At 42.6% G+C, this 27,342-nt stretch overlaps 1 protein-coding gene across 1 annotated transcript in view; it reads left to right on the top strand.

Moving 5' to 3' along the window:
* Positions 1–27,342, top strand: part of htr7.S (5-hydroxytryptamine (serotonin) receptor 7, adenylate cyclase-coupled S homeolog) — a 67,951-nt gene that overhangs the window by 31,793 nt on the left and 8,816 nt on the right. The window contains exon 2 of the mRNA XM_018228408.2: positions 24,231–24,980. Coding sequence (XP_018083897.2) covers positions 24,231–24,980 — 750 coding nt within the window. The remainder of the gene's footprint in view (positions 1–24,230; positions 24,981–27,342) is intronic.

Below are 27,342 nucleotides of genomic sequence, written 5' to 3' on the forward strand. Positions count from 1 at the left end.
AACTTTGTGACCATCTTTGCAAGACCATGCACAAGCTAAGCTTATGGAATCATTATAAATCAGAAAAATAAATCAGAAAAAAATAATCAGAATAGGAAGACTGCACTCACTGTTTACGGTGTTCCTGGTCCATGTAATTTAATATGGATTTTTAGGTTTTTTTTGTATTATTTCATAAAACTTTCCCCCAGCTATCCAGAGCCAGCAGTGACATTAATATGCATAATAATCCTCCAATGAAAATTCCACCCGATATGTAAATTGGTTTTCTAATTTTGTTCCTGCAATAGGATTCGGAAGCATTAAGCACAGTTTCCCAGCACTGAACAAGTCTGTCCATCATCCCCATAACTAATTCCAGTGTTGTATAATGAAGCCAAAAATGACATTATTATCACTGTATGTAAAATAATAGCAAGATGGCTGACATAGTACTAGGAATCTAATCAGCATTCCTATTGGTTAATTCTCATGCATCTATTATTTAGTTATTCTTCAACATCTATAGATCACTAAGGGGATTAAATATAAAACACACACAGTTGAAGTATACCATGAAAAGGACCCAAAGATTGCCCAGCTCAATTAATCCACAGCAACCAATCGGATCATTGGTATTAAACAATTGTCACCTCCTTATCCTTGGTTGCTCTGGATTACTAGGTCTGTTAAAAACTTTGTACTGTTTATGAAATAAACTGCTTAGTCTTTTTTATAGGTAAATCATAACATAAATTATAACACATCAAACATAAAACAATATATATGCCATAAATGCAGTTGAGTTTCTATTACAGAGCTTTGAGCTGCATATTTACTTTGGATATTAGTTTAGCAATTTAGTTGATACACTACTCATCATCTAAAGTACAGTTCAAACACTCATACCTCTAGATGCAGCTCTTACTTCCCAAGTAGCTATCATCGACTTTGAACAGTAACAATATGTTCTACATGAAATTAATATTTTTGACTTTTATATTATAAATGTTTCTGTTCATGTTAGGGAGCCCTGACCCCCCAGCCCCGCTTCCCACCATGGACTCCATATTCCTTCAAATCTTTTCAGTGAGCCTCTGACTAGTAAGGTGAGTTTGAGAGGCAGATTCTGGTTTACCAATGTTATCCAGTTTTGCACTGTGGGTGGTTAGGGGCCCATCCATGCCATAGCAGTTACTTTCTTGGCATAGTAGAGCATGGTACGGTATCTGACTCTGGCATGATTAGTGTATATGATTTCATCTAAGACTCCTAATATGCACACCTGTTGGGTCAGTAGCTTAGGGAAATCTAATTTATCTGCTAAAATATTCATAACTTTGGTCCAAAACTTGGATACAGGTGGACATGACCAAGCTATATGTAAAAAGGTTGCTCCTTCTGCCCCAAACCTATGACATCTTGCAGTTGGATTGCATCCCATGACCTTTAATCACACAGGGATGATATAGAATTGGTGAAGCCATTTGAATTGAACTAGTTTGTCTTGTATAGATTACATGTGACTATAACTTCTGTCTATTGCTTCCTCCCATTCCTCGTCGTCGTGGTCTGGGATGTCAGCTAGCCATTTCTGATATGCTGCCTTAAAGGGTGGGGGACACGTTTGCAACAAGGTCTTAAATAGAGTAGATGTTAGTATGGTTCGATTGGGAGACCATAATACCATTTTAAATTGGGGTTGTGAGGTTTGTATTTCCATTCCTCCAAATTGTGCTTGGAAAACCTGCCTAAGTTGAAAGTCCCTAAAATGGTATAGGTTGGGCTCCGCAAGTTTTCCTTTGTAGAGCTCGTAAGAACCAAATGTGGTACCATCCAGCACATCTTGTAAGCGCCTGACATGTTTACATGGCCAGTAGAGAAAATCAGGGAATTTTTGAAAGTGGGGAAGGAAATTAACTCGCAATGGCACATTCCATGGTACAGGCATTTAATGCATTAATGTTCATTTCTAGCCTTTGAGCATGCCATTAAATACCAGTGCCACTGGTTAGTGCTCTCATACTGGTACAAAAATGCCATTGATAGCTACCAGTAACACTTGAAGGCAGGCTTGTGAAACTCTATGGCAGAAACACAAAATACTTTCAGATGTGCTTCACTTGAAGTCTTGTTCCCTACTGGAAATCATAACGATGCCATCCAGGCTTCGTGCAGTTGTGATGGTGTGTCTCCGTTTTTGACACTTTTTTAATCTCTTGAAAATAAATTTGCTGTCATGTGTTAGTAACAGAATTTCATGTCAGACCTGAAATGTAATAACAGAGGGAAGCAATAGAAGTAGCACCAAAGTGAGGCAGGCTGTCAGAGGTTCCAGCTAAAATCTTATAAGGAAAAGTGATTAAAGTGCCCGGAGAAGATTGGGCTTCACTGAGATGAACTGTCAGTCTTTAGATTCACATTCAAAGCAGGTTTGCTCTTTTAATGTTGTACAAGATCATTTTTAGGCCATCTTTACAGCTAAGGATTGATTCACTTCTAATAAAATCTAGTTTTCTTAGATATTAAAAAAGACTAATAAAAATGTAGATAGCAGATTATTTAGCACAATTTGCTCACGTCTAATTTGTATTCTCTCTGCATATTATGTATAAACATAAAGGGGCACATTTACTAAGCTCGAGTGAATGATTAGAATAAAAAAAACTTTGAATTTCGAAGTTTTTTTGGCTACTTCGACCTTCGACTTCGAATCGAACGTTTCGAACTACAAATCGTTCGACTACTCGACCATTCGATAGTCGAAGTACTGTCTCTTTAAAAAAACTTCGACCACCTACTTCGCCACCTAAAACCTACCGAGGTACAATGTTAGCCTATGGGGAAGGTCCCCATAGACTTTCTAGGCAATTTCTGATCGAAGGAAAATCGTTCGATTTTTCATACGATCGTTCGAACGAATTGCGGTAAATCCTTCGACTTTAATATTCGAAGTCGAAGGATTTTACTTAGACGGCCGAATATAGAGGGTTAATTAACCCTCGATATTCGACCAATAGTAAATGTGCCCCAAAGTGTAGGATGATCATTCTGCAACGTGACATTCACTACACAATTTATCATAGTGTAGGAATCAGGGAGTCCTGTATACAGGGGCAGGGTTGCACAATGATTGTACAGGTATAGGACCCATTATCCAGAACTCTCGGGATCTGGGGTTTTCCGGATACGGGATATTTCTGTAATTTGGATTTCCATACCTTAAGTGTACTAGAAAATCATATAAACATTAAATAAACGCAATAGGCTGGTTTTGCTTCCAATAAGGATTAATTATATCTTAGTTGGGATCAAGTAAAAGGTACTGTTTTATTATTACAAAGAAAACAAAATCATTTTTAAAGATTTGGATTATTTGGATATGGGTGACGGTCTTTCCATAATTTTTTCATTATTTGCCTTCCTCCTCTGACGCCAGCTTTTAAATGGGTCACTGACCCCAGCAGTCAAAAAATGATTGTTCTGTGAGGCTAAAATGTTATTGTTACTTTTTATTACGGCCCTCCTCTATTCACATTCTCTATTTCAAATCACTGTCTGGTTGCTACTTTAAATTGCACCCTAACAACCATATTACCACTTAAATTTCTAATTTGGAGAACCGTTGAACAAAAATAAATAATTCCAAAACCACAAATACTAAAAAATGAAACCCAATTGTCTCAAAATGGCCGTCTCTACATAATGCTAAAATTTAATTTAAAGGATCAGATAAATACATTGATTTGACTAGATTGGAAAACTGGAAAATGAGGTTCAGTGTTGATAAATACATGGTTATGCACTTTGGCAGAAATAATAATTTAACTGCAAGTTATACACACAATGGCAGTGTCTTGGGAGTTTCCTTAATTGGGAAGGATCTGGGGATTTTTGCAGACAATAAGTTGTCCAATATCAGTCAGTGTCATTCTGTGGTCATAAAGCAAATAAAGTTCTGTCTTGCATTAAATTCATTAAGTCAAGGGATGAAAACATAATTATGCCTCTTTATAGGTCCCTGGTAAGGCCTTATCTGGAGTATGCAGTGCAGTTTTGGACTCCAGTCCTTAAGATGGATATAAATGAGCTGGAGAGAGTGCAGAGACTAAGTGCAACTAAACTGGTTAGAGGGATGAAAGACTTAAATTATGAGGGTAGACTGTCAAGGTTGGGGTTGTTTTCTCTGGAAAAAAGGTGCTTGCGAGGGGACATGATTACACTTTACAAGTACATTAGAGGACATTATAGACAAATAGCAGGGGACCTTTTTACCCATAAAGTGGATCACTGTACCAGAGGCCTCCCCTTCAGACTAGAAGAAAAGAACTTTCATTTGAAGCAACGTAGGTGGTTCTTCACAGTCAGGACAGTGAGGTTGTGGAATGCACTGCCGGGTGATGTTGTGATGCTGATTCAGTTAATGCCTTTAAGAGGTGCTTGGAGGATTTATTGGACTAGCATAATATACAGTATACTGATACTAAAATTTACAATTAATATAGGTTTTTTTCTTATATAGACTTTGTGAGTGTATGGAGGGGTCAGTGTGTGTATGGATGCTGGATTTCATTTGGAGGGGTTGAGCTTGATGGACTTTGTCTTTTTTCAACCTGATTTAACTACAGTATGTAACTATGTAAATGTTCAAGCTGGTAATTCAGTATGGTAAGTGTCTATCATAGGCAGACTATTTCCCATTCTTTATTACAGAAATCTGTCATTTCTGCTGCCATGATTTTCCTCTAGAGCCTCAAAGTAGTTACAATGTATTAATGTGCCATTAGCCTTATGCTAAACACACATTTGGATACAAGCTTCAGCTTTGCACAACTGCCCTTGCTCCCTATTTAAACATTTGTCTTTATAGAAACTCTTGCTTACTGACAGGCAAATTCTCTTGACGAATATGGTTTAGAATATGGATTAAATAGGGTTGCCACCTTTTCTGCCGGTGGAGACCAGGCAGGGGGTGGGTCATGATGTGGAGGGACGGGGCCGTGATGCGCCGCCGTGACATTAGGGGGCATGGCTACGATGTGGTGATCGGCGATTGGCCAATCGCCGGGTCAATCATGGGGAAAGTTTTGAGGGCAGCCCTTCAAATTACCGGGCTGTCTGGGTCAGAACCGGACAGTTGGCAACCCTAATTATATATTTCAGCTGAATGTTGGCCCTTTTATATTGCTGCCCAAATTACAGCTTTGGCTGGTGTTTCAGCTAATAGCTTGATAAAGGGCTTCTATGATCTCGATTGATGTGAAAGCTACACCAATGGGTTATGTATTTGGTCATTTGGAGTAACCTATAGCAACTTGGGATGAGTGAAATATTTTGCCCTGTTTCGTCGCAAAAAAAACCACCCATATACTCCTAAAAAAATTTTTTTTGCACGGTTTGAAAAAGTTGCTATTGATTACTGGTCCTGGGTAAACGTAGTGCCTTTTATTACATATGGGGGAAAGCGGAATACGAACAATTGAATTGGATGGGAATGTGGGAGTGGAAGAGTCCTCAGAAACATGCTTTCCTTTCCTTTGTAAATCCAAAATAACAATATGCTGACCTGTGAACCTTTCTGATATTTTTGTGTGGAGTCACCCCTAGTTATACACATGGGTATGGCCAGAAATAGCATGGACGCAGTTCCATGAAGGTTAACGTTCCCTGGAGGTTGTCAGAGGTTATTTTCTAATATTTGCTTTTTGCATATTGAAAAGGGTATCCCATTTTCATAATCTTTGCTTGTTTGAAATCCAAAATACTATTTCTATTCCAGGAATTGTGCTCTTATTTTTTGACAGTAGGCTCGCATTGGCAGCATTTATTTTCTACACAGATGTTGTGTCTCCACATTTGCTTATATAGGAAAATTGATTAGGTAATTTGTCTGAATTTAAAAACTAATGAGTATTTTGCTGGAGCCACAACTAATTCCCCCTGCCAAATGCAGGTATGGTTTTGCATAAGTGCCACATTAGGATGCAGAAAACGTACGGAAAAGAGACAGTCTGTACAGCTGTTTAGTGGATGAAATTATGTTACTTTCCAAAATTATTAAATGTACTCAGAATGCTATCTGGAAAATCTGAGATTCTAGTGGTCCCTTTATGTCAGTAAAGTCTTACTTTTGTGTAGTGTATACTGTCTTATAATGGTATTAATGATCCTGTCTTGGGTGAGTTATACAGGACCTTGGAGAATATTAACTGATGTGCCGTTTTATCTCCTTTCTGAAGGTACAAGGCCCCTAAAAATAGTTGGACCATTTCAGTCACTTGCTATTCTGCTGGCCAAATAAGATTTTATACACTTAAATGGAAATGTAATTAAAAATCGCAAACAAATGGCGTTTTTGCGAATATTTAGAGCTGCTCACAATGTAAAATCATTTGAAGGCGAATATTTTAATGCTAAGCAAAAGTTAGCATTAACACCTGTTCTGGAGTTTCATTAAATATTTTGTTGCAAAATCAGCTTTGTGATTGAGAAATGTTATTACGTACACTGCAGGGGTTATTTATCAAAATCCGAATGTTTGATTATTTAATTAAAAAAAGTCCAACCCAACTAGAATCCATGATTTGACCTTATTTATTATTACAAAAGATTGATTTAGTCGGATCATGGAAAAGCTTGATAAATTTGAGCGAAAACCCAAATTGTACGTTTTTTTCCAGAAAAGCACAAATTTTTCAGATTTTTACCCCAAAACGCCCGAAATAGTCAGATTTTCGGCCTATTTCTGGTGCAGACCACAGAAAATTCCAAATAGGATTGGGACCTATCCTACTAACTTATATACAACCTGGACAGGTCTGAGATGCTGTGTTTTCAGATTCTAACTTTTTGCAGCCTTGGGGGTATAATAAATCTCAAAGAAAATTGAGTTTTTTTACCACTAAAAATTCATATTTTATAGTAAAAAAAGCTCGAATTATTGAGTTTTAAGCATTCAGACTTTAATAAATAACCCCCTGCGAGTGTTCGCAAAAGCCATTAGGTCTCAAACTATGTGTGAAAATCATGCAGGTCTTTGATGGGTCAAAAAGGACATAAACATGGTCACTAACATTCATGATCTTTGCAGGTTTTTTGCGCTAATGGAACATATTACATATATATATATATATATATATATATATATATATATATATATATATATATATATATATACATACACACACACATATACAGAGATCCAGTATGGTGCACTCGGTAAACAGGTCAAAAAACCCATATTTACCACAATGAAAAGACCGCACCCATCAGGTCTTGAAAAAGAGTGAAAAAATATTTATTCAGCATTTCGGGTCCTCACTTGAACTGTCTTCTAGTCCTGAAGACGGCTCAATTGAGGACAGTGTTGGACTGGGATACCAGGGGCCCACCAGAAAACCTTAGGCTGAGGGCCCACTTTCCAAACTACTGTATTATACTTTTCCTCAACTGCTTTATTCTTCTAGTCTTTTTTCTCTACATACTATACACTATTCTTCCATTATTAAACCTCTTTGTTCCCATAAAGAAATGGGGAATGACCATGAAATAGGCCAAATGGTTAGAAGCAAGAGGCCCACAGACACCTGGGCCCACCGTGAGTTTTGTGGGCCAGTCCTACACTGAGTGAGGAGCCAAAATATTTTTTCAAGACCTAATTGGTGCGGTCTTTTCATTGTGATATATATATATATATTTTTATCTCATGTTATTCTTATGTACACGATTTATCTGTAAACAAATTATATAAAACTATGTTTTTTTCTATGACTCTACTTCTTATTTTCTGTATTGGGATACACAATAAGAGTAATAAAAGAGGAGAGTTGTTACTTGTGAGATATATATATATATATATATATATATTGTGACATGCCACTGGCCTGCACATGCACTTTTATGGGGGAATTAGCGTTTGGTAGGCAGGTAGCGTAGGATTTTTGAGCTTAGAGACAGGGACACCAAGGCTTCAGACAAAAAACACAGGTTTATTAAGCACTGGACATTCCAACGAAAAGGCAACAGAAAAATGTTCAGGTTATAGTTCAACTTCACTGTAGAACATGCAGGGTACAGTTCAGTAAATACACTGCAAAACATTCAGGGTTTTCCCCCCTCTGGTCGCTCACCATCAAGGGAAACTCTCACCCTCTTGCACCTTGAAGTATTTGGGCTTCACACTCAGCCCTGCTGGCTTACCCTCCTGGGACTCAGACTCACTAGCCTCTGACAGTCTTTTCCTCTTTCTTTCCCCACAAGGGATTTAGGCTCCAACCTCTGGAACTCTCTTGCTGGCAGAAAAGACCCTTCTGTCCAGCTCTGTCTCTCACAGCACCTCACTTCCCTGGAGAGCCCTGAACTGTGCTCACACAGCCCTTTTACATTGCCAGGTAGATCCTCTCTCAGCTGCCACTTAATTACCTGGCTGATAGGGAATATTAACCCTACCTGAGCCAAATATTCCTTTGCAGCACATACAATGCAGTTTAAATGCACTCTTTTGTGTGTCTTTTGCTCTAAGACAGTGGTGTTTCCCAAACACCCTGTCACATATCCTCCCCCTCTGTTTCGACCCAGGGGCGGAACACATTGCCATCCCAAAAGAAACTCTCTTAACGGGATTTCTACCTCCAGTCTTTCTTTGGTTGAAGGGCTAGATTGCTGCTTCTCAGTTACACAACCCTTTAAACATGATTTTGACCTTTCTTTAGCATGTGAAAGATCCAGCACATACATGTCAATCAGAGTATACAGACCCATGCTCTCTTGTAAACTTGAACCTTTTATCTTTAAAGGGCTCACTCTGCCTTTGAAATGCAAGGTTTCACTCACTTTGTCTTTCACTAAAGGGCTAGGGACCCGTTTGTCCATAGCGCATCCCTTTAACAGGGATCTTGGCCTTTCTTTAACCTGCAAGACATTTAACACATGTGTTCCTATGGAAGAAGTCACACACCATTCAGTCTCCTGCTTCTGATCCAATAGGGCAAGATCAGACACACATGCTTCAGTGTTTTTGTCCACACCATGAACACTTTGCATTCATGGGTTGTAGGGTGCTTTTTACCAGAGATTTGTGTCACAAACTCTGACACACAATCAAACACACATTCTGTGTTAACAGGCAACCCACACTTGACCTCTTCTGTATCAGGTCTTAACTCACATACCTCTTTAATAGACTCAGCTGGTGCTGAATCTGTCACTTTCACTTCAGTGGGGACAGGCACAAATTTTGCTAAAGGACTTTTAACTTCCCCTTTAAATATGCCTTCACGTACATTTTCCTCTCCAGTACACTGTGTTTCAACTCTCACACAGATGGGCTCACTGGAGAACAGTGGTGTAGTTGGCACCTGCACACACACAGATTCAGGAGGCAGTTGTACATTTTCATCACTCACCTCCTCAGACACTGTCTGTCTTATCACCATTAACACTCATGTTACTAGTTTCTACACCATCATTTGCACTGGCTATGTTCACACACACAGCTTGGCAGTCAAAGATTTCAGGTCTCTCACTTAACACACTTTTAGGTGTCTCATTCCCACTGTTCTGCTTGCACTTTTGCCTTACTTTACTCTCCCTGGTTATCATGCCTGAACCATGGGAGTCACATTCGGATGGACACTTTAAGGCCAATTTATTATCGCTACTACATGAATCCGACACATGTTTCTCTATGGAAGCAGCCACACACACTTCCAACTCCTGAATTTTATTTACTAGGGAAGAAACACACACTTTGGCATCTCTGTTACCATCATGCACGCTTTGCATTTCATTTTTACCCACTGCCTGGGATAAAGGGTGTCCTTCCACAACTGGCAATGATGGGTTTTTAAACACACCGAGGGCTTTCACTTCAAGCCCATGGCCAACAGTTTTAGTCTGCTTTCTGGTTGCATCTTGCTCACAGACTTGTGTTATACAACCAGACACAAACTCGGTCACACGCTCAGGGTTAGCAAGCAACTCACATTTGGCATTACTTGTATTGGGACCCAATGCATCCTCTGTCAGACAGACAGATTCTGACTGCAAGACACCTTCCAAGGAATGTAACACAGGAGTCATGACTTTGCTTTCAACCACAGTCACTCCATGTGGCTTATCCCCATTGACAGCCATGTTACCATTCTCCATATCAGCACACTCAGGTCTGTTCTCACTCACTACACACTCAGTGAGCCGGACATATCCCTGTCTCTCTAAGGGATTGCTCTCAGTAGACTGGGACTCTCCACCTGAGTTCAGTTGCAGACACAACTGGTCATAGACTTTGATCAGCTCAGTTATTGCCGCAGTAGACCTTTCAATTGTGCAATTATCAGCCATATGACCTGGGCCAGAACAACTACTGCACTTTACAGGCTCTGTTTTGTACACATTCACAGACAAGTCACACAAAGTGCAGGGCTTAGGTTTTGCCTCACCTTTAAGACATTCACACTTGGAATCACAGACATGCCTCAAAGAGTTTTTCTCCCTTTGATTTAACCCTTCAGGTAGCAAAACATTAAGGCACATTTTACTCAAGACATTTTCTCTCTCACTTGAGCTACTTTGTTGCAGACACACCTGCTCTGCTTTTTGGTGTTCCCCACTGTGAATTACCTCATTCACCTTTGCTAGGGGAACATTTACATTGGGTTTCCCCCTTATACTTTTTACTATGGGTGTTACCTCACACCCCACAGTCACACACATAGGATTCCCATCTGGACATTGGACAGCAAAATTACACATAACATTTTGCATAACACCAACATTATTCACCACCTGGTTTGATTGTTCCACATCCATTGGGTTGTTGTTTCCCCACAACTCCCAGAATAGGGGAAAGTCTGTTCCCAGAACAATTTCCACTTCACCGTCACTCGCAACCATAAGTGAGTGGCTAACAGTCCCTTTGGTGGTTTCAAAATTTAGACATACAGTGGGGTTTGAGTTCTCTTGCATCTCAGGGACCTCGTGCGGTAGTATAATAAACATTAACAGTTCATGCAACACCACTGACTTAGTTGAGTTAATGTCCAGTGTGACCCACAGTGAAATCCCATTCACTTTTACCTCTACTGACTTTTCAGCAATAGCTTTAACAGGCACAGTGCATTCTGATTGCACACTTAACTCTTTAGGCCCCAGGACCTTGCCTTTCCTCCCACAGTCCCAGTCTTTTATCCCCCCAGCCTGCCGTTCCCTTTCAACCACCCCTTTAAGAACAGTCTCACCATTCCTGTAGGGCATCCAGCGTGGAACTGCTGGGGATGATCTCTGGCCAAATATGCCAGACTGGACTTGGAAATCAGCATAGCCTCTCTCCTTGGTATTCTGCTGGAGCTCCAACTTTGGGGTACCACCTCTTTGGAACCAGTTTCCTGCCTTGGATCCAGATGTAGGGGTCTCCTTTTGTGCAAGTAAAGGTGCTCTCACTTCCTTGGCAGTCTGTTGCAACCCCACAGGCCACTGCACCTTTAAGGAAGCCTGCTGGTAGAACTTTCTTTGTGGTAGACAGAAAAAATGAGTCTGTTTTCCTACAGACTTAACAGGAGCTGCCACTGCTCCTTGCAACTCACAGAAATGCTCACCTTTCACTTGTGAGGCATTTAAAGGTCTCTTTCCCAGACTTGGCTCGCTGACTCTTTCCCAGTCACGGTGGAACTGCAGCCACCAGTCGCCATCTTGCTGTTCCTGTTGCTTTCCAATAGCACTCACAGCCTCCTGCTGAACAGCTGTAGCATGAGGATTTACAGCACCAGTTGCCATATTAGTACAGTCTCTTAAGGGTAATGCTTACCAGGCTTTTAAACAGGTGTATGTCTCTTTAAAGCTCTGCCCGCATCTGAGCACCAATTGTGACATGCCACTGGCCTGCACATGCACTTTTATTGGGGAATTAGCGTTTGGTAGACAGGTAGCGTAGGATTTTTGAGCTTAGAGACAGGGACACCAAGGCTTCAGACAAAAAACACAGGTTTATTAAGCACTGGACATTCCAACGAAAAGGCAACAGAAAAATGTTCAGGTTACAGTTCAACTTCACTGTAGAACATGCAGGGTACAGTTCAGTAAATACACTGCAAAACATTCAGGGTTTTCCCACCTCTGGTCGCTCACCATCAAGGGAAACTCTCACCCTCTTGCACCTTGAAGTATTTGGGCTTCACACTCAGCCCTGCTGGCTTACCCTCCTGGGACTCAGACTCACTAGCCTCTGCCAGTCTTTTCCTCTTTCTTTCCCCACAAGGGATTTAGGCTCCAACCTCTGGAACTCTCTTGCTGGCAGAAAAGACCCTTCTGTCCAGCTCTGTCTCTCACAGCACCTCACTTCCCTGGAGAGCCCTGAACTGTGCTCACACAGCCCTTTTACATTGCCAGGTAGATCCTCTCTCAGCTGCCACTTAATTACCTGGCTGATAGGGAATATTAACCCTACCTGAGCCAAATATTCCTTTGCAGCACATACAATGCAGTTTAAATGCACTCTTTTGTGTGTCTTTTGCTCTAAGACAGTGGTGTTTCCCAAACACCCTGTCACAATATATATATATATATATATATATGCTTTTCATGGGCAACAAATCAGCTAAAAATGCCAGCGTATTGGTATCATTTAAGGTTGCCATCTGTCTGGGTTTTCACCTGGACAGCATGGGTTTTGAAAGGAAAACTCCCTGTCTGGATTTCCAAATTTGGAAAATGACACAGCGATAAGCCAATCAGTCATTGCCATTCCATAGCCTCAACTGTCATGTAATGGATGCACCCCTTAAACATCACAGCTCTGCCCAATAATGTTACTGTTCCCCCCCCCGGAACATCACAACTCCACCCCCGGCCCAGACATTTCAAATTGAAATGATGGCAACCTGAGAGGCACATTTATTAAAGGTAGAATTTCAAATTCATGTGAGTTTTTAAAAACTCCGATAAACTCCCATGAACTCGAAATTCGGCCAATCTAAATTTATTTAAAACAATTAACTTGTCCAACTCGGGTGAATAGGATCGACCCAAAAACTCGAAATGAATTTGAATCGAATTTGATTCGAGTTTTAAAAACTTTTTCTCTGAAAAAAAATGTCAAGAAAAATCAAATCTGAATTTTAAAAAAAAACTTGAATCGAATTTAAACAATTGCCTAATCGAATTTGACAGTTTTGGCCATAAAAAAAAACTCAAAAAATTCGAATTCGAAATTTGAATTTTCAATTCTACCCTTGATATATCTGTCCCTTAGTGTCAGTGTAAAACAATGACTGCATTAACTGCACTGTGACTGCAGTCAATAATATGCGGCTATGGGGCAAATTCACTAAGCGCCGAAGCGCCTAACGCTAGCGTCAATTCGCTAGCGTTGGCCGTTTTCGTTACTTCGCAAATTCACTAACGAACGCTGGCGTAAATTCGCTAGTGTTACTTCGCACCCTTACGCCTGGCGAATTTTCGCAAAGGACGTAACTACGCAAATTCACTAACGCGCGCATTGTACTGAACGCTACCTTTTACGCTAGACTTCCTTCGCCACCTCAGACCAGGCGAAGCGCAATAGAGTAGATAGGGATTGCTTCAAAAAAAGTTCAAATTTTTTCTAAGTCCCAAAAAACGCTGGCGTTTTTTTCTATATTATGGGTGATAGGCTGAAAAAGATCGAAATTTTTTTTGGGGCTCCCCTCCTTCCCCCCTACATTTCTTAACTCATGGCAACTTAACTATACAGTGGGCACATGTGTAGTGGAAATTTTTTTTTAATTTGGCGCCGTTTGCACATTAACCATCGCTAGCGTAACTTCGCTTCGCTTAGCGAATCAACGCTAGCGCAACTTCGCAACCTTATGCTACCCCTGAGTGCAACTTAGAATTTTAGTGAATTTGTGGAGCGCTGGCGAAACTACGCCTGGCGAAGTGTGGTGAAGTGCGGCGAAATGTGGCGAAGTGCGGCGAAGTTACGCCTGGCGCAACTACGAATCTTAGTGAATTTGCCCCTATATATTGCCTCTTTAAGCATTAAATTGTTCCTGCAGGATAATAGTTAGACACCGATGATGTCATATCTTGAGAATACTGTTTCTATGTGTAATTGTTTTGTTACCTTATCAAAAGTTGAAACAAAAAAAGTCTGTAATAAATACTTCAAGGAAATACAGTCCCCCGCACCCTACATAAAGTATTTATATAAAGGAAAAAGGAAAATGTGGTGACATTCAAGAGACTTGATATGGTTATATCAAATAGCATTGCTATGCTCCTTTTGCCATTTATGGTATTTGTATTATAAATGAACACAAACATTATGCTTTAGAAGAACATTTTTGAATAAGTGGTTTACTGTACTGTGTCATATTTATACACATACTGTTGGGATTTCAAGTGAAACGGCAACGAGCACTTAAGCCACTGACTGAATGTTACTTTAGCCTAGGAACGTAATTTAGGATCATTTAGAAGAATCTTTTATGGGTAATGTTAATTCAGGGATGAAGTTGTTTGCAGGTCAGGTAATCCATAGACACCACGCCAATTTATTCCTACAAACAGAATAGCAATGCTGTCAGTACCTATTCCAATTGATCAAGGTACCTTGGCCTCATGAACATTCTTATCATCCGATAACTATCATTTTCTTCCTAAATGGCGTGTGATTGTGGCTGAACTACAGCTCATCAAAACATTGAGTATTACCCATGCCTTGTGGATGCTTAACTATTCATGAAGACAATCCAATCCAATCAAATGCTCAGTGGCTTTAATGATTGCATCAGGCCAATATGATCCATCTTGGGACTTGGCAAAGATCATTTGATGACATTGCTGAATGTTAATGGCTGACTTCTGTGAAAGGCACATTTCAGTCCAGTCTCTTCTGCACTTTCAACATTCTTTTTGACAACAAAGTCAGTGTGCTGTAGTATACAGATTTTAATTACCATTTATGGGGCAAATTCACTAAGATCGTAGTTGTTCCAGGCGTAACTTCTCCGCACTTCGCCGCACTTCGCCACACTTCGCCAGGCGTAGTTTCGCCAGCGCTTCGCAAATTCACTAAAATCCGAAGTTGCGCTCAGGGGAAGCGTAAGGTTGCGAAGTTGCGCTAGCGTTGATTCGCTAAGTAAAATGAAGTTACGCTAGCGAAGGCTAATTTGCATACGGCGCCAAATTCAAATTTCAATGGAGGAATACGCATCAGCACTACAAATGCCTAGAAAACCTTCAAAACATCAAATAAAAATTTTATTTTGCCCTACACATGTGCCCACTGTCTAGGTAAGTTGCCATGAGTCAGGAAATGTAGGGGGGAAGGAGGGGAGCCCCAAAAATTTTTTCGATCTTTTTCAGCCTATCACCCATAATGTAGAAAACACGCCAGCGTTTTTTGGGACTTAGAAAAAATTTTGACTTTTTTTGAAGCAATCCCTATCTACTCTATTGCACTTCGCCTGGTCTGAGGTGGCGAAGGAAGTCTAGCGTAAAAGGTAGCGTTCAGTACACTGCGCGCGTTAGTGAATTTGCGTAGTTACATCGCTAGCGAAACTTCGCCAGGCGTAAGGGTGCGAAGTAACACTAGCGAAAATATGCCAGCGTTCGTTAGTGAATTTGCGCAGTAACGAAAATGCCAAACGCTAGCGAAGTAACGCTAGCGTTCGGCGCTTCGGCGCTTAGTGAATTTGCCCCTATGTGTTTCTGGGAACATACTGTAGAAGCTAGCACAATGAAAAACATTTTTCTAATTGGTCCTTCATTAGTATCCACCCTGTCAGTGATTAGTATTAGCTGTGGTCTTGCGTCCACACCATAGGGAGGATTTTGATTATGTTTATTTGTGTCTCTGTCTTTGCTTAAAGTGACTTTGCCAAGATTTTTATGATGTAGTTTTTATTTCAAAATTACACTGTTTACACTTCAAATAATTCACTCGACAATATAAAATTTCATTTCTGAACCAGCAAGTATATTTTTTTTAGTTGTAATATTGGTGTGTAGGTGTCACGATCGCCGCCCGGAGCAGGTCCAAGAGCTCCGGGCGGCGCGTCCCTCCTTGCCGGCGTCGCTCCCAAAATGGCGGCGCCCATGGCCGCCACGTGGGTAGCGGCGCCGGCGCGATGACGTCAGCGCGCCGACGTCGGCGCAAGGGCGTCAATGACGTCACAATGGCGCCAAATTCAAAATAAAAACGCCAACTAGACGCCAGAATGGCGCCCAAGTATAGGACTACTTTCCTTATAGTATCCTGGGTTTCCTGTGAAGCTTTATTTGCTAAAATCTTGTTCCTGATTGATTTCCTGACCCTTTGCCTGGACTTTGGACTTTGCTGAATTCTGCCTGCCTGTGAACTCTTGCCTGGATCCTGACTACTCTTTGAATTAACCCATTGGACACCGCGACCTTGCTCCCTCAAGAGGGCTTCCTCCTCGATCCTGACTACCTCCCTGGAGGGAGCTCCCGGCTCCCTGACATTATACTTGGGCCATGGATCCTACTGAGGAAGCTACGCCTGATGTTGGTCGAGCGCTCCGAGGAATATGAAGCCCAGCAGTACCGCATAGGACAGGCACTCGATACCCTTCTCTCCCGAGTGCCTCCAGCACCTCCTGCTTCCCAAGCGGCTGCAAATCCTCCCATGGCGGACGTCTCGTCTAGCACAGGTTTCTCGTCTGGTGAGCCTCGTATTCCGCCTCCTCCTCGCTTCAGTGGGGACCCACAGGCCTGCAGAGGTTTCGCTACTCAGTGCCAGATCCAGTTCGAGTTTCAACCCTCGCACTTCCCCAATGAACGTTCCAAGGTGGGGTATGTGATGTCTCGTTTGGTGGGCAAACCGCTTGAGTGGGCAACATCTCTCTGGGAGAAGAATTCTCCACTGACTTTTGATGCCAAGGCTTTTCTTCAAGCATTTCGTACTGTGTTTGATGCCCTGGGTCGGGTCACTAATGCCCCTTCTCGTCTTCTGCAACTTCGACAGGGTAACCGCAGTGTCAGTGACTATGCTATTGACTTTAGAACTTTGATGGCTGAAACTTCCTGGAATGACGATGCCTATAAGGCCGTATTCTATCAAGGTCTGTCTATTCGCATTAAAGATGATCTTGTCTCCAGGGAGTTCCCTGATCTGCTGGAAGATCTGATTGCACTATCCATCAAGGTGGACACTCGTCTTAGAGAGCATCAAGTAGAGAGGGAGTGTTGTAAATGATTTCAACCCTTGTTGGCACCTCGCTTCCAGAGACCTCTCTTGCAAACTCTGGCTGCTCAAGCTTCTCCTTCCCCTCCGGAGGAACCGATGCAAGTTGGAAGGGCTCGTCTTTCCGAACAAGAAAGACTCCGTAGACGAATGGCTGGCTTATGTCTGTATTGTGGCGGACAGTCTCATTTTGCGAATTCTTGTCCGGTGAAGCCCACGAGTTCTGTTCCCCGAGGTATATCTAGGGTAACTCATGTAGGGGGCACTACTCCGAAGTCTCAAGAGAACACTCACAGGTTTCTACTTCCTTTACAGATTCGCCTAGCCCCTAAGACCATTGTCGGCTCAGCTTTCATTGACTCTGGAGCTGCTGGGAACTTCATGGACGCTCTTTTCGCCAAACACATGGAAGTTCCCTTATTCCCATCGTCCACTCCGCTTCGTGTTACTGCCATTGACGACAGACCCCTGGAGGCTGAATTTATCTCTAAGACGACTGGGGAATTGCCTGTGCAGGTTGGGACGCTGCATAAAGAAAGACTATCGTTCCTAATTATTTCCTGCCCATCCGTTCCTGTTGTCTTGGGTCTCCCTTGGCTGCGCCTGCATAATCCCACCATTGACTGGTCCGCAGGACAGATTTCCCGTTGGAGCCCATTTTGTCAGCAGCATTGTCTTCCTGCTAAACCCCTCCAGAGGGTGAATATCTCTATGTCTGATCTGAAGACTCTACCTTCCTTCTACAGGGAATTCTCTGATGTATTCTGTAAGAAATCCGCAGAATTCCTTCCTCCACATCGGCCATATGATTGTCCTGTCGATCTCCTGCCAGGAACCATGCCTCCTAGAGGTCGCACTTATCCTCTCTCCCCAGCAGAGACCGCTGCCATGAAGGAATATATCCAAGAAAATCTCCAGCGGGGGTTTATTCGCCCTTCTACTTCTCCTGCCGGGGCAGGTTTCTTCTTCGTGGAAAAGAAGGATGGAGGCCTACGTCCTTGCATTGACTACCGGGGGCCTTAATAAAATCACTGTTAAAAACCGGTACCCCTTACCTTTGATTGCTGAACTCTTTGACCAATTGAAAGGGGCTAAGATTTTCACTAAGTTAGATCTCCGTGGGGCGTACAACCTCATCCGCATCCGTGAAGGGGATGAATGGAAAACGGCATTCAACACTCGGGATGGGCACTATGAATATCTCGTGATGCCCTTTGGCCTCTGTAATGCCCCCGCTGTCTTTCAGGAGCTTGTGAATGACATTTTCCGGGACCTCTTGGGAAAGTCTGTGGTCGTGTACCTGGATGACATCCTAATCTTCTCGAAAGACCTCGAATCTCACCGCTCCCAGGTGAAAGAAGTACTCTCTCGTTTGAGGAAGAACTCTCTCTTCGCCAAGTTGGAGAAATGTGTCTTTGAAGTGTCTAAGATTCCTTTCTTGGGTTATATCATCTCCCCAGAAGGTTTCGAGATGGATCCCGTTAAGGTGTCAGCAATCCAAGAATGGCCCCTTCCCTTGAGCACCAAGGCTATACAAAGGTTCATCGGATTTGCCAACTACTACCGGCAATTCATCAGGGGGATTTCTTCCCGCATTGCACCTATCCTTACTCTCATCCGAAAAGGGGGCAATCCCAGGTCCTGGCCTCCAGTTGCCGTAGAAGCTTTTCAGTCCCTAAAAGACGCATTTTCTTCTGCCCCAGTTCTCCGTCATCCGGATCCTAAGTTGCCCTTTTGCATTGAGGTGGATGCATCTGAGGTAGGTGCAGGGGCTATCCTATCCCAGAGACATTCTACCGATGGGAAATTGCACCCCTGTGCCTTTTTCTCCAGAAAGTTTTCTCCTGCAGAGCAGAATTACGATGTAGGAAATCGAGAACTCCTGGCTGTCAAACTTGCTCTCGAAGAGTGGCGTCACCTCCTAGAGGGTTCTTCAATTCCGGTCACGATTTACACTGCTCATAAGAACTTGGAGTTCATACATTCTCTCAAGAGACTGAATCCTCGTCAGGCCAGGTGGGCTCTGTTCTTCTCCCGCTTCAACTTTGTCTTGACCTTTCGTCCTGGCTCCAAAAATCGGAAAGCCGACGCTCTGTCTCGAAGTTTCACTCCGGTGGATCGTACTCCTGAAAGACAAGAGCCTATTATTCCTCCTGTCAAGTTCATCGCTTCACTGTACCCTCAGTTTGCTGATCAAATCCTGGCAGGTCAATCTTCTGCCCCTCCTGATACCCCCATCGGATTGGCTTTTGTACCTCCTGAGCTTCGTCTGCCTATTCTGCAACAGACTCATATTTCCAAACAAGCGGGACATCCTGGTCCTGTTAAAACTCTTGAACTTTTACGGCGTCTTGTCTGGTGGCCGACAATCCGTAAAGATGTCAAAGACTTTGTTTCTGCCTGTACTGTTTGTGCCACTTCCAAGTCCAGCCATTCTCGCCCCAGTGGGTTACTACAGCCATTGCCTGTTCCCTCTCGTCCTTGGACGCATTTGGCAATGGACTTCATTGTTGAACTTCCTCCCTCCTGTGGGAACACAGTGATTTGGGTTGTCATTGACCGCTTCAGCAAGATGGCCCACTTCATTCCTCTACGGAAGCTTCCATCTGCAGTGGAGTTGTCACAGTTGTTCATCCAGTATATTTTTCGCCTGCATGGCTTCCCGGCTGAGATCGTTTCTGACAGAGGGTCCCAATTCACGGCAAAGTTCTGGCGTTCCCTGTGCAAAGATCTGGGTATTAATCTTCAGTTCTCCTCAGCTTATCATCCCCAGACCAATGGAGCGGCTGAGCGAGTGAACCAAGCCTTGGAACAGTTCTTGAGGAACCACGTTTCCCTTTGTCAAGATGATTGGTCTGATCTCCTCCCGTGGGCGGAATTTGCTCATAACAATGCCTGCCACACTTCCACTGGAAGGTCCCCTTTTATGTCAGTCTATGGTCAACATCCTCAAGCCTTCCCACAAGACTTTGTGTTGTCTGATGTTCCGGCCGCTGATGACCATGCAGCCCACATGTCTGCTATTTGGGCTGCAACCAAGTCAAACCTGGAGAAGAGTGCTCTGGTTCATAAGACGTTTGCAGATCGTAGACGTAGACCCTCTCCTCCCTACAAGGTCGGTGATAAAGTCTGGTTGTCTTCCAGGAACATTCGGTTGAAGGTACCATCTCCTAAGTTGGGTCCGAGGTTCGTAGGTCCGTTCTCCATCTCGGAGGTGATCAACCCTGTGGCTGTCAGACTTCAGCTTCCCCCTGAGATGCGAATTCCTAACGTGTTTCATGTCTCCTTGGTGAAACCCGCTACCTCCAACCGCTTTTCCGTTGTCCAGCCTCCCCCTCCTACCATCTCTGTGGATGGTCAACAAGAATATGAGGTGGAGAAGATCCTTGACTCCAGGATCTCCAGGGGCTCTCTTCAGTACCTCATCAAGTGGAAAGGCTTCGGCCCTGAAGAATGCTCCTGGGAAGGACGCTCTGATGTCCATGCTCCTCGTCTGGTGAGGGAGTTCCACTCCAAATTTCCCCAGAAGCCAAGTCCTGGTGGTCCAGAGGCCCCCCGTGAGGGGGGGGGGTACTGTCACGATCGCCGCCCGGAGCAGGTCCAAGAGCTCCAGGCGGCGCGTCCCTCCTTGCCGGCGTCGCTCCCAAAATGGCGGCGCCCATGGCCGCCACGTGGGTAGCGGCGCCGGCGCGATGATGTCAGCGCGCCGACGTCGGCGCAAGGGCATCAATGACGTCACAATGGCGCCAAATTCAAAATAAAAACGCCAACTAGACGCCAGAATGGCGCCCAAGTATAGGACTACTTTCCTTATAGTATCCTGGGTTTCCTGTGAAGCTTTATTTGCTAAAATCTTGTTCCTGATTGATTTCCTGACCCTTTGCCTGGACTTTGGACTTTGCTGAATTCTGCCTGCCTGTGAACTCTTGCCTGGATCCTGACTACTCTTTGAATTAACCCATTGGACACCGCGACCTTGCTCCCTCAAGAGGGCTTCCTCCTCGATCCTGACTACCTCCCTGGAGGGAGCTCCCGGCTCCCTGACAGTAGGCAGCCATTTCAGGCAGTGATGGGTGAATTTCTCATGTTTTGCCTTCCTGCGGAATTAGCAAAACTCAAAAAATTTACATCAGAGTAAATTTTGACACCGACGTTAAAGTCAATGGGCATCCAAATAGTGTTGATGCGAGGCGGTTTTGACGCAAGCAACTTTTCGGACACGCATCCGAAATTTTTTGACACCAGCGAATTTTCTCGGGCGTTTATTCGAATTCGCCGGTAGCGAAACTCGGAAATTTGCAAAGAATTTGCGCCACCCGGATTTATTTGCCCATCACTAATCTCAGGTCATTTTGCAGAAAGAGCTAGCACTTTGGGATGGAACTGCTTCCTGGCAGGCTGTTGTTTTTCCTTCTCAATGTAACTGAATGTGTCGCAGTGGATATGGACATGGACATGGATTTTATTATTGAGTGCTGTTCTTAGATCTTCCAGGCAGCTGTTATGTTGTGTTAGGGAGCTGCTATCTGGTTACCCTCCAATTGTTCTGTTGTTAGGCTGGTGTGGGTGGAAAGGGAGGGGGTGATAGCACTCCAACTTGCAGTACAGCAGTAAAAGGTGATTGAAGTGTGGGCTGGTTGGGCCTCTGTGTACCTGAAATGCCAGGGCCTATTTTGACTCTCAGTCCAGACCTGCATCACAGTATTCCTTTAAAGACCTATAGGGAATTTCCCAGTCTTTCCAGATATTATTTTTTCTCTGGCTCTGGTCCTGCTGAGCCACAACATTAACAAAATTTGTTGTGTCTCTTTTGACCTCTCATTGATTTAGGTTGTAATTAAATTAGACCCTATTAATGAGTGTGCTCTTAGGACATTATTTTGATGAGATTTAGTAAGCAGCCCAATGAGTTTTTCAGACTGACATTGTCACATACATCAGTATTGGTGAGGTTCAATCATTTTTTATATATGTAGGATTGCTAAGTTTCCTTTAGTTATTGTATTTACATTGTATTTGTTTATCTAGTGCTGTAAATTGTATTCATTATTATTGCTTTATGTGGACAAGCTGGTCTGTCTCCTAAATAATATATCCCAACTGAATCATGGTGCAAAGGTCTGGCTCCCTGGTTCAATTCAATGAAATTAAGAATTGCTGAAGCCAGTAGGGCTTATCTGAAATATGCGAGTGCAGTGTGCAATTTCAGGCACAATTCATCAGTGTTGAATGAATAAGTGAACTTTATGGACTTGATCATTAGTACACACACACATAAATAAACGTAAGGTTGTAAAAATATTTGTTTCTTAATTAACCTCTGCAAAATAATTAACTTTTTTCTGCTAGCAATGTTAGATGTGCAAAATATTCAGCACCTTAAAGAATGTGGCTCTCGCAAGTGTATAATGAATTCATATAAAAAAATTACCTCTCACCCACTCACAAAAACAGATGTGAATTAAAATGTTGATTAGTTGCCATTTCAACGAGTAAGTAAATAGCATTCCATTAGTACAGCTGTTAAGATGTCCACAAAATCCTCCATATGAGATAATTAGAATCAGATCCTTTTTAATTTTAATTTCGTTTTTATATTTGAACTATTAAACTCAACCAGCCAGAAATGGAGAACAAAACACTACAGAACTCTTCTTTTTCTCAAACAGGTGAAACATGCATCTGAGATATTGTAAGGACAACTTATTACAATATCCCAGTGGTTCTTAAAGAAACAGTAAAATGTTGTATTGCTATAAGATCAGAACAAACTTTTATCTCACCCAGGCCCCTACAGACATACTGCCCTTTACTTGGAATATCCCTTGGACTATCCATTTGAGTCTGTATGCTGGTGGGTAATCACCCATACTGCTCTTCTCTTTGGATCCTTTAAATGTTCTATTAATTAACCTAACTCTTTCCCTCACCACTAGAATAAGCGGTTACCTGAGCTAGACCTCAGTAGCTGGACCTACACCTCCCCTCAGTTTTATATATCTCCTCCAGAAAGTGGAATCCAAAGATGCTTAATCTTGGGATTCCCTCCCTCCTCCCAAAAGATCCATTCCATGACTAGAGGCAGCTCTTTCCAGTAAAAGGGGAGATTACACATAGTAAACTGTGTGGCCAGTGTTACATGGATAAATTGGTAAGCTTAACAATGATTACATAGTGCAAAAAAAGCTGCTCACTAGTGATGGGCGAATAAACTTGCGTCAAATTTCCGCGATTCGCCGCCACCGAATAAATTTGTGAAATTCCAGCGAAAATTCACCAGTCAAAATTCATCGGCATCTAAAACTTGTGGACACGCGTCTGAAAAGTCGCTCGCGTCAAAATCGCCTCATGTCAACAATATTCGGACACCCATTGACTTTAACGCCGGCGTCAAAATTGATGCGAACAATTTTTCAGACGCATGTCCAAAATTGACATGGGTGTCAATTTTCGATTTTCACTAAATTCGCCCATCACTACTGCTCACTATGCTTTGATGTGCATCAAGGATTGTACTTTTAACGTCTATTTGTTCATAGCTGGGACAGACAGGGTCGCTTTAAGATACTAGTGGGCCCAGGGTTAAGATCTCATTGGTGGACCCCCATTGCCCAAAGAAATGTGTGATGGAACTACCCTCAAGCAGGTGAACTTCAGTATACTAAAGCAGACCATAAAGAAATGGTCAGAAGAAATGGAACCTAAACCATAATGTCATAATGAAGACACCACAGTCTCCATAGAAGATGTCAGCTTTATATCAGAAACGTCCACTAGGAACTTTTAAAACAATTAAAATGGATAGCTCTTCTAGTTGATTAAAATGCCAGCTCTGCTATCTCTGGTAGTTGCTTCTCTTAAACCATCTGAAAGGCCTGGTGGTAGGTCCTAGGAAAATGTCCCTTTTGCCCATTTATTAAAACATTCTATATCATTCTATAGTTATTCCATACTAGTAAGCATACTTCAGTAAGAGGATTTAATGTTGTGCAGTTGTTTAATTTTACATAATTTACGTTTGTTTTGATTGTAAGTCACCATTGAACATCTCGTTTTTGTACATTTTTAGGTACCTTGGAATCACCCGGCCACTTACATATCCTGTGAGACAGAATGGCAGATGCATGGCCAAAATGATCCTTTGTGTCTGGCTCCTTTCTGCTTCTATAACATTACCTCCTCTCTTTGGCTGGGCCCAGAATGTAAATGACGATAAAGTCTGCCTTATCAGCCAGGATTTCGGATACACCATCTATTCCACAGCAGTTGCCTTTTACATTCCAATGTCAGTGATGCTTTTTATGTACTACAGGATCTTTAAAGCTGCTAAAAGGAGTGCAGCAAAGCACAAATTTCATGGATTTCCCCGCCCTGAAGAGAGTGAAGGAATGATTTCTGCAAATGGAAACATGAAAATCCATAAAGAGTCCGAAGAATGTACAAATTTCTCAAAGCTGCTGAGAAACGATAGGAAAAACATTTCTATTTTTAAAAGAGAACAGAAAGCTGCTACCACCCTTGGGATTATTGTAGGGGCATTTACAATTTGCTGGCTACCTTTTTTTATACTTTCGACGGCAAGACCTTTTATTTGTGGAACCGAGTGCAGTTGCATTCCGTTTTGGTTGGAGAGGACCTTTTTATGGCTGGGATATACAAACTCTCTTATAAACCCTTGTATTTATGCCCTTTTTAACAGAGATCTGAGGACAACTTATAGAAATCTGTTACAGTGCAGGTACAGAAATATCAACCGGAAGCTTTCTGCTGCAGGGATGCATGAGGCTTTGAAGCTAGCAGAAAGGCCTGATCATGCCTTGTAAGAACAAAACTCATATTCTATGTTAACACATTCCATTATCTTGCATTTCTCTTTCTCACATCTTCCCATCACAAACATTGAGCCTTATATTTAAAGCAACATGAGAGTAGCTAATTAAAATAGATCTTTCTAAGTTCTATACATAATAAAATCCGCAATTAGATAAGTTTTCATCTTTCAGAGATATATCAACAATGATAGCACTGTCCTATTTATACTATACAATTTATACTGGTGATGATGAATGTGCCCTATTAGGTGCTTCTGTCTGAAGTTTTGTATTTAAAATATTTTATTGGGTTTTTATTGGGTTTTAAGTGAGTCTCAGGTTTTATGTGAATGTCACTTGCTTTTTGTCCAAATTGCCATGGGTCCTTTTAGATTTGAAGGCTTGAATATGTCTATTGAGCTTTTATTTCTGTTTATATGTCCCTCACACCCCGGTCCACTTTTAACACCAAACTTTAATAAATCCCAAAAAAATAAAGTTTATTTTCTCAGAAAAAAAAAGGTATTTTCCCTTTTAAAAGTCCGACTAGAAACATTCGGAACTTAATAAATAAACCCCTAGGTTATATATATTTGTATCTATATATATATATATTTAGATTTTTTGAAAAGACCCGCACTCCAGTGTTGTATTCACTTCAAATTTCTTTTACTGCATACATATATCCGACGTTTCGGCCCACATTTGGGCCTTTTTTGATCCTTGCGAAGTGCAATAGAGTAGATAGGGCTTGCTTCAAAAAAAGTTGACATTTTTTCTAAGTCCCAAAAAACGCTGGCGTCTTTTACTATTTAAGGGTGATAGGCTGAAAAAAATTGTAAATTTTTTTGGGGGTACCCTCCTTCCCCCCTACATTTCCTGATACATTGCACCTAAACTATACAGTGGGCTCATGTATAGGCCAATATAACAACTCTATTTTATTTTATTAAGGTTTCCCAGACTTGTGTAGTGTAATGTATATGTTGCTACATATATGTCCATTGTACTTTAACTTGGCGCCGTATGCAAATTAGGCATCGCTAGTGTAAGTTCGCTTTGCCTGACGAATTAACGCTAGCACAACTTCGCTACCTTTCGCCTCCCTGAGCGCAATTTCGGATTTTAGTGAATTAGCGGCGCCCTGACGAAACTTCACCTGGTGAAGTGCAGCAAAGGCGTCGCTAGCGTATTTTCGGCGCTTAGTGAATTTGCCCCCATACCTGCTATTTCTCTTTATAGCCTGACCAATGTGCACCCAATAAAAAGGAATGAGCGGCATTTGATTGTGTTTTTTTAATTTTATATTATAGGGAGGTGGCACTCTTCTCAATGCCTGCTCTCCCAACCCCCGCTTAATGGTGTGTTTCGAAGAGATCATGCTAAATATAAATAAAGAGAAAAGCAGATATGGTCTTTCTCCCCCCAAGCCAACAGCCAAAATATTGCCCCATATATGTAACTGTGCAGGGGCGCTCAACCAATGAGTCGAGTTGAGGCACTCGCCTAAGGCGGCAGCGCCCACCTGGTCGCCAGGGGCGGCAAAAATGCAGCTCCTGTTAACTAAGAGCCGAATTTTCGCTTTTCAACTTGGAAATTTGGCTCGATGAGGACTGCCTACGACCCCTCCAGCGCAACTTGGACCGCCCGACCCCCTCGGGCGCTGAAGAGGTGAGTGCCATGGGGAGGGGTGGGGGCAGAAAAAGGAAGGTTGCTTCAGGCGGCAAAATGACCAGGATCGCCCCTGTACCTGTGCCAGATAACAGCCAAAATATTGTCCCATATCTGTACCAGCCAACAGCCAAATATTGCTCCCAAATAATATTTCGGAGGAAGAAATGACAGGTTTTGGCAGTATTAGTAATATGATTAGAGAAGGAGAGGGACTGGTCAAAGATGACCCCTAAGCAGCGTGCTGAGTTAAGCGGGTTAATAGTCATGCCATCAATAGTAACGGTGAAAGTTTGGGTGGAAAGACCATGAGCTCAGTCTTGGCCAAGTTGAACCCCCAAATTAGTACTTGTACCAGCCAGCAGCCAAATATTGCCCTATATCTGTGCCAGGCTAGAAGCCAGCAGCAGCAAGATTATTTCACCAGATGATCTGTACCTGTGTGTGCAAGCAGGAAGCAGAAAATCAGCCCAGCAGTTGTCTGGACTGGTTTTCCGTCAGTGTGCACAAGTCACCAACAGGCCCAGGCCCAGCTCTCTTCAATCCACGCTGGGTGCCACACCAGGCACCACACCAACGCGCCAGCCCAGCTCTCTGCCTCTCTCTGCTGCCCACTGCCATCTCAATGTGTGTGACACCAACACCTGCGCGACACTTCCTACAACGCATGCGCCACAGCACCACAGAAGGGCAGCATCC

This window comes from Xenopus laevis, chromosome 7S, assembly GCF_017654675.1.
Source record: "Xenopus laevis strain J_2021 chromosome 7S, Xenopus_laevis_v10.1, whole genome shotgun sequence".
In the NCBI taxonomy this organism is placed as follows: Eukaryota; Metazoa; Chordata; class Amphibia; order Anura; family Pipidae; genus Xenopus; species Xenopus laevis.